Source organism: Monopterus albus, unplaced genomic scaffold (assembly GCF_001952655.1).
Source record: "Monopterus albus unplaced genomic scaffold, M_albus_1.0 scaffold13.1, whole genome shotgun sequence".
Lineage (NCBI taxonomy): Eukaryota > Metazoa > Chordata > Actinopteri > Synbranchiformes > Synbranchidae > Monopterus > Monopterus albus.
The window spans coordinates 4,110,057-4,118,464 of record NW_018127893.1 but is presented as its reverse complement, the minus strand read 5'-3'; the positions used below and the strand labels follow the sequence as shown (position 1 = coordinate 4,118,464).

General features: G+C 41.2%; 1 protein-coding gene across 1 annotated transcript in view; it reads left to right on the top strand.

Annotated features, from left to right (window-relative positions):
• Nucleotides 1-8,408, top strand: part of qkia (QKI, KH domain containing, RNA binding a) — a 73,308-nt gene that overhangs the window by 22,730 nt on the left and 42,170 nt on the right. Inside the window, exon 2 of the mRNA XM_020590823.1 lies at nucleotides 4,442-4,584. Within this exon, the coding sequence (XP_020446479.1) occupies nucleotides 4,442-4,584 (143 nt within the window). The remainder of the gene's footprint in view (nucleotides 1-4,441; nucleotides 4,585-8,408) is intronic.

The window sequence follows — 8,408 nt, the reverse complement described above, 5'->3', positions numbered from 1 at the left end:
TTTTTTTTTTTTTTTTATATAAACCCAACCACCACATTTTATGTCTATATTTACCTCAGCTTCCAGTCATTTTTTTTCTGTTTAAATCAGTAATTGAGCATGCATGCAGAAAAAAGATTTTTCAGGTTTTTGATCTTAAATTACACTAAAACAGGGAGGGCTGAACATTTGATCATTTTGGCATTAAGATTAATTGGTGTTGGACTCAATCTGTTTCAGGTGCCAGATATTATCAGCCTAATACTAGGCATCACAAGGCATCTAAAGCTACTTTGCTCAGGCAAAGCTGATCACACTGATTAACCACCCATTACCTTTCTTTAACTTTTTTTCTGTTTCTCACTCTCTCTCATACACACACGCACACACACACACACACACACACACACACAGTGTGTGTATGAACAGATGTACTCTGGTCAGAGGACATTTTGCTGTGAGCTACATGGTGAGGACAAAGCAGTTACAGAGCAGGTCTATTTTTGGCCTCTTAATGGACTTGTTCCCATTCTCTAGTGGAGGAAGTCTAGCTGAATAATCTTCACCAGTCTTAAACCTCCTTCTGGACTCCCCTATTGTTTTTAATTTTAGTCTGTTCTCTCGCTCTCATATCTCTATATCCCTTCTTTGAGCTCTCTTCATTTATTCACTTCATTCACCCAAGTTTGTCTTCGTGCTGTGTTTATGTTAGAGGGGCTGCAACATCAGTAAATATTAGTGCCTCGTCCGTTCAGCTTGTGCCTCTCCTCTCCTCATGGCAACCTCCCCTGATTCTGCCAATGCCCTTTCTTTGTGATCATGTATTTGGCATCAGGCTGGGTAAATTAATGAAAAGCTTCCCCGTTCCACAGTGCTGAGTTCACAGTGACTGTCAAATATCGCTCATTGAGATGAGTAGATACAATTCAACAATTTCATTGTCCCTTATATCTTTTCCTCCCTTGTGCACATGAATCTCCCACTTCGGCCAAGTTTTACAGTGCCCTGCTTGGTAATGGTTTCTGTGTAGGAAAAAATCTGATGTCATGCTGCACAAAGCTATTCTTCACCAGTGACTCTTGTTATAGCACCAATATTCAGGCATCTTCTTAAATTTGACCAAAAAATTTCTTCAGCACCATCTGTCTTTCTCAGCAGATGGCGTTTGCTCAGCCGTCATAGTGATAGCTTAACTGTCATCATGTGACACAAATATTGAACTAAGTGTAATACGTGGGTCACTTGTTAACAGGTGTGAAAAGTTAATTCACTAAGGGAAGACCTTGAAATCCTTAAACTCCAGAACAAGCTAGTAAATGGACCTTGAGTTTTTTTTTGTTTAGCTGCTTTTCACAAGGTTAGGAATGAACATTCACACTTACCTTCCACTGACATGACCCCACTTTGATTCTTGGATCTCAACTTATAGCCACACCATTTCCCATGTTCCCCATTTCACCGTCTTCCCACATCCTTCCCTTTGGGTGCTCGTCTTTCCACAATGCCAAGATCAAGGAGCAGATGAGCAGAAATACTCTTTCCTTAAGCTTACAAAGGGCAGATAGATAGGCAGCGACTGTCTGTGCCTTTTTTTTTTTTTATTCACAGCAGATCTGAAAAGAAAAGGCAGAATTGAGAGAAACAAAAAAGAAGGATGAAGTGAATTGTGTTTTAACTTGCATCAAGGCAGAAAAGAGCAATGCGAGTCAAGAGGAATACAGCTACACTTTGTTAGCTCTGCACTATGGTTATTATTCTCTTTTTGCGGTTTTTGTCTCATGAAACCTTCTTCCACTTTTGCTCTCCAGCTACTTTCAAGGTCAATTTCTGACAGATGTCTTTGTAAAAAAACTAAACAACATCTGTGTGTGTGTGTGTTCATGCAGCCACCCCTCTACAGGTAAACAGACAGCTCTGACAGGAAGGTGCTATGTATGTGTGGTTTGCTGAGTAAGGTTGTGGATGACACAGTGGCACTGAAGTGATAGATGGCTGAAGAGTAGTAACAGAGGATCCGTTACTACTCTCTCATTTATCACATACATAATCCAGACTTTTGCCATCCAGTGCCAAAGTTCAAAAGACGTTCTCATTTGAAAGCCTACCCTTTTCTTACTCCTGTTTATTGTCTTCATTTCTCCTCTTTTGTCTGTTCCTTCCAAGATAGTGATCCTCACACTCCATCCCTTTTGTCTTTCTTTTAAAAACAGCCTTTTCTGCTGGGGTGGACAGCTAGACAAATGATTTTGTCGGTCACGCAAGGCAGGGGGTAATTTTTAGGTGAGCGCAGCGCTTCAGAAAAGACTTGCTGCACTGAAATTAGAGGTTGTCAAATGCCACGCGTCTCCACTGATGGCCCAGCACAGCCCCTTATGTTAATGTGGCATTTCAGCAAGAAGGAATAGAATTAGAAGGAGGAGGCGTGCTGCTAGTGGTTGTTGGGTTGCATTGTCACATGTGAACACTTCATTATATGTCCTGTTATCAAAAGGATGAATGTTCTTAGATACATAATTTTTCTATGTTTATTAATGTTGACTTAAAGAGCTAGACAAACCAGATAGTTAGGATTTATAGCAAGCGGGTACATTTTATTTTACAATATGCTATTTAATGATTTTTTTTTTAAGAAGGGCTACCAGGCTACATAGCAGCTAATTAGATTTAACTTTTGACCTTTTGGTTGCACTATTGTCTCTTTAACCACTAGGGCATCATGTTTAAGTTAAATGAACCAGGGGATTCCATTGGCCACATAACACACATTAATTTGCAATTAATTGTCTCTGTGTTGTCAGGCCGTGCTGATTTCCTTCCTTTTTGATGTATCACTGTCGAGCCTATCCATTCCTTCATGAAGCTTGAATGTGACCCCAAGCTGCTGCTGTCGGTTAGGACTGATGCAATCTGTGCTCTGGACTAGATACCATGAGGATGAATTCATCATGGAGTGGTGAAGTCATGCAGTTTGGGACGGAATCACTTTGGGCCGAATCTTGTGGCGCGTTTAGTTTTTTCTGGTCTGTCCTGCAGGTGTTGTCCACACAGCTGGAGGCCAGTTGTTTTTGTGTCTGCATATCAGTGTCCATGAGCACATCACTCACACATTGTAAGTCTGTCATCATTGTTATCCAGAGTAAGCAATTTTTCAGCTCCACAGGAAATCCCCACAAACCAATTGCATGGCTAAATTGATGGGTTCTACTAAAGTGTCTTATTATTTCCCATGTATATATACATATTCTAACTTAAAACAAAGACAGGACCTACACTAAAAACTAATTGTATAAATTTGACCCAAATTAACTTTACTGTTAAGGATTAGATTTGGAAGTGAGGCATGCTTTTTACTAAGGGCATCTATATTTGAGTTTCAGGCTTCCCAGCTGGAGTCTAATATAGTGCCCCTCAACTGCCTGAAAGTCTCAATAGAGATGGAAATAGCACCTAACACCCTCCCACACACATCGTTAGTTGAGGCCTCACCAGCCCCACCATTTTGTTTCAGCTGTTTCACACTCAAACGTAAAAGCCTGTCTTTGTAGATGCCTTTTATTTGATCACGTTTCCCTGCCCTTTACCACTGATTAGCTTTTTGGTTCAGCTATGGCAGCAGTGTTTTGTGACGGCAAATGTGAGAAGTTAGAAAGTGTGACAAGTGTATGTCCTTTATTAACGGGTGTTACAACTGCAGTCATTGATCCAACTGTGACACACACACTACGTACACGCTGAATGGGCAGTATGAACACGTTTTCTCAACCTGCATAGCGCAGCATTTCTCTGGTGTGTGAATTCGTGTGAGCTACAGTAGCAGTCAAAGTGGGGTGTGCGTGAATTTCAGGGGAATGTGTGTGAGAGTTGGAGCAGAAGTCTCTGTTGGCAGTGTGTATGTTTGAACAAGAGAGAGATCCATTAGTTTTATCTGACAAAGGGATACAATCTGAAAGCATGCCTGAGCGGTTCTGTGTGTGTCTCCACTTCCTGTGCACCTGCCCACACAGGCTAAGAGCAGCCACTGGGGAGTACCAGGCAGAAAGGAAGCATGGTGGTCATAACCCCACAGTGATGCATGCTTAACTTTTGTCTTTGTAATATAAAACAACTTGCTCACATCCACTGTTTTTAGTCAGGATAGTTAAATCTGAAAAATTATTTCCTGCAAGTTTTAGGACGCTTCCTGCCCATCTGTCATATTTCACACTCACAGGCTATGATTTTGTGAAGAACTCTCAAAAACAAAGTTTTACAATTGTTTGTCTAATGAAGACAAACAGTACTCAAGGCAACTGAAAAAAAAAGTTGCCTCTTCCCCTTTTACAACAAAGATTTATATGCTACATTAAGCTTTTGCCCAGAAGTCAAGATCAATATGACAGTGATATATCAAATACAAAACAACAATGCGTGATTGTACTCTTGGGGTTGCTTACTGCAGTGTACAAATTTCTGTGTGTTTCAGAGATCAACAGAGTGCGTAAAGACATGTACAGCGACACAGTGAATGGCCTTGTGGACAGACACCCGCTAGAGCTGCCTGAGCCTATTGGACCCATCGTCCACCTGCAGGAAAAGCTGTTTGTGCCTGTCAAAGAGTACCCTGATGTAAGTAGATGGTTTATACATCATACAAAGCCCTTTTGCACAGAGATCACAGCAGAACGCCAGTGTTTTGACCCTCCTTTCAGGCAGCTTTTTTGATTTAAGCATTTTTACACTGTACTTGAAAATGCCAGCATACTGATGTTTGTTTTACACATGTGCCAGAATTAGAGCTGTGATGCTTATCGTGACGGCTAATGGTCTGTGTATTCTGTGGCCGATTTGAAAATGAAACAAACTGGCTGTTATCTGATTTTGTTTGATGTATTTATAAATGGAAATCGGGAATTAGAGTAGCCTACTACATGCATCCAGTTTCAGGTCTGTGTTTGAGGGCAGGGACACACACACAAGGTGCAGTGTAACAGATAGAATAGTGTGTTATAGCTACATTAACACCAAATCATTCTCAGAGTTGTGCAGAGGTGTGGCTGTGTTTATTCCTCCTTTAGAAAGTAAGCACCAGTAAACAATCACAAAATATTTTTTTTTAATTCTGTTCACTTTATTATCACTGACTTGCACTCAATCTTCATTCATTCCTAGCTCTCTCTCTCTCTCACGCTGACCCTCAACCCCCCATTCCGCCTTGTCCCATTTATACAGAGGTGGGGTGAACCCATCTTGGCAAAAATAATACCTCTTGTTGTGCTGAGAACATACCTGTTTCATTTTCTCATTCTTTATGTTCAGCATTCTTGCTTGGTGTATTTCTCATGCATTCCACTGTTCTGTTCTGTCCTCTCTCGTCTTTTTTTTTCCTCCTATTTTTGTTTGTAGTTGATAAACACAAGTATGACCATCTTGACTGTTTTTAGTTTGTTAAGCAATAGTTGCTGGACTCCCATCATGTGTATAACATTGTTAATGGACAGCTGTTAAAGCTATACCAGATGGTAGTTTAAATCGGTCTTGGTTTCAGGAAAACACATCATGCTGCACTGTTTATGGGCTGCCTCAGAGGTAGATTAGTGCTGAGAGCGAGAGGAGGAGAGGATTGTTAAGAGGAACATCATCAAACGTAAATTGCAATGTCATTCAGTTAAAGAAGATGGAATTCTTTTGTGAAAGAACAGTTCACAGTCAAGATGAGGAGGACGGTGGCAAAACTGAAGACACAAGTCAGCGAAGGCTAAAGAATGACTGGTGTTTTTGTGACTGTGTTTAGAAGCCTGTAGTGTGTGTGTGTGTGTGTGTGTGTGTGTGTGTAAGGTATTGACCATGTCGGCTAGCCACCATCCTGTCCTCACTTTTGCACACACATGAGCAGCTGTCGCATCTTGCGGAGCAGCTTTTCTGTTCGCAGTCCCAGCAGCTTGCAGTTAGGAAATGAACAGAAAGAGGCGATGAAGGATAAGTGGCACTGGAGCGCAGGGCAAGGTCCAGCCAGGCGTAAATAGTATTTTCCCCCTGACATAATTGATAAAGGGCACCAGGGACTGGCTGGGATCAGCTTAGCTCCAGCTGACCCTCAGACCAGTTCCAGCCTCGAAGCACAAGCTGAAGCACAAGCTAAACCAACCAACCGCACCCCAGCCTTTCATCTTTTATCTCTAGTGACAGGACTTCAGGCCCTCCCCTAATTAGCTCTGAGAATTATGCATTTGCACATGGTGCTGTTTTTCTGTGCTAACTGCTTTGTTTTTGGTTTAATAGTTTTATTATCCTTGAAATATTTGCTAAAGCAATTCATGATTGCTGTGGTCTGTCATATACAAGAAAAGTTGAAATTCAGAACCCTGTTTTCGTGGGTTTTGTGCTAACCATGTAAATGGTCATATGATTTATAGACGAGTGAGGAAGGCCTGTGAATATGTGTGGAACAGTGGGTACCACCTGTGGCTATACAGACACTAGTCTGTCTCTCTCACATACACAAACTATTAAAAGTGTGGCATCCTCAGATGACCGTGTGTACACCTTACTCAGTATGCTATGCTGGTTTGCACAGAGCAGGGCTGTAACTCAGTATTGTGTTTATGAGCTGCCAGGAAAGCTAGTAAATTAATTAGGTTTCCCCCTGGTGGCTGAGATGAGTCACTGATGACCTTAGTAAACAAATTCATACAGACACTAACATGCACACAAGGATTTGCAAGTAGAGGCAAATACCATAACATAGTGACATAAAAAAAGCACATTCATTCGGACATGATTTCACTCTGTTTTTCAACACCCCTTCCACCAAGTGTGGTCATTAAGTCTACAAAAAAAAAGAGGAAAATGCCAGATGCCTTTGTTATACATGCAGTAGATGTGATGACTGGAACCAGGGGAAATCAGCAGCAGGTCTGAATGGAATTATTTATTTATTCTCCTTTTCTAAGAATATGTACAAAAACAGTTAACCTATGCAAAGGTTAGTATTTGAGTTCTACCAGTGTAATTTAATTAATTCTGTAGAGGCGTAGGTATCTTTTGGTCTGCTTCCCTTTGTCTTCACTGCTGTTGTCAGTGCCCTTCAGCTAGTGGGGTGGGCAGAGAAGGAATGAAATTTGGAATTTCATTATTAGCACAGCAGATAAAGTGTTACTGTGTGTTCAAGTGCCTTTCACCTAGAATTGTCCAGTTTTTTTAAGAGGATGAACAGGCATGCAAATTGTCAACTTCCAGTGAAATTCTTCATTCTTATGAGAAATTTTTAGTCGAGTGACACTCTTGTCAGCTCAGTGTAGAAATCATTCATGTAGCACCTTCCCATTTTTAGCCGCTGCTGATTGTTGCCATTTTTGGTTAAAATGACAAACAGCAGGGCATACCAGCCACAGCTATCTAACGTTAATTCCATTACTTAATGAAACACGCTGTTGTTGGTGGAGAAACGAGCTTCAAAACAACACTGCTCTCTGCTTTCAGGTAACTGTTTAAGGTAATTAGAATGTAAATCTGTGGGGAAACACTGGTGTGGCTGTAGTTTCAATGACTCTGACATAGTGAACCATCATCTCTAGTAAAGCCATCAGCTGATCTCGCATCAGTTTTAAAAGTTAGCCTCCTCATTAAAGTTTTAACCTGGGGTGGGTGTGTTGGGGAGTTTGCAGTTAACGTTAGTGACAGCTGGTATGACCCCACTGGTTGTCATTTTAACCAGAAACAACAAAGATCAATAGATGCTGCTAGCCTGAGTCATTTCCATGGGGAGCTTTGCTAGCAGGATTGTAGGTGTCACTGGCACTGCTGTGAGGTGGTAGGTGGTGGTGGGGTGTTTGAGTGCTAGAATTGAAAACCGATTACCTACGCAATGAACAAATAGCCGAATAGTCAGCTATTCAGGTCCAGCCCTATTGGAAAATAGGGGGTACCACAGTCTTTGGTAAAAGCATTTCTTTGAGATTGAATTAAATTCAACTTCAAAACATTAGGCTGTCTCTCGAAACCTACTTCTCAACCTACAGATATTTTGAATTTTTGATGATGTAGGATCAGCGCAGAAAGGGAGAGAGGGAAGAAAATATCACATCCATCCCCATCTGCCCACTGTTAAAAGGAGGGGAAACTGTAATGATAATTATTAGATGGGGGAATATTTTCCCCCCTCTCACATTTCTGTCTGATTTCCCATATTCTCCCACTGAAAAGACGTGTCTGTGTGGGTGTGTGTGCGTGTCTGTCTCACTGATGCAATTCTAGGTTTTCCCAAGAAAGCAGGGTACGATAGTCCAAGATTCTATTTTGTGTTCTTGGCACCAACTCACCTGCCATAGATTTGTCATCATTGATACCATTTCCCAAACTTTTCAGCACTTTCCATGCTGATCATTTTGAGTTGCCTGCCATCGACTTTCTCTCTGTTTTTAAATTAAAGTGAAAACACAACTCCCACTTAT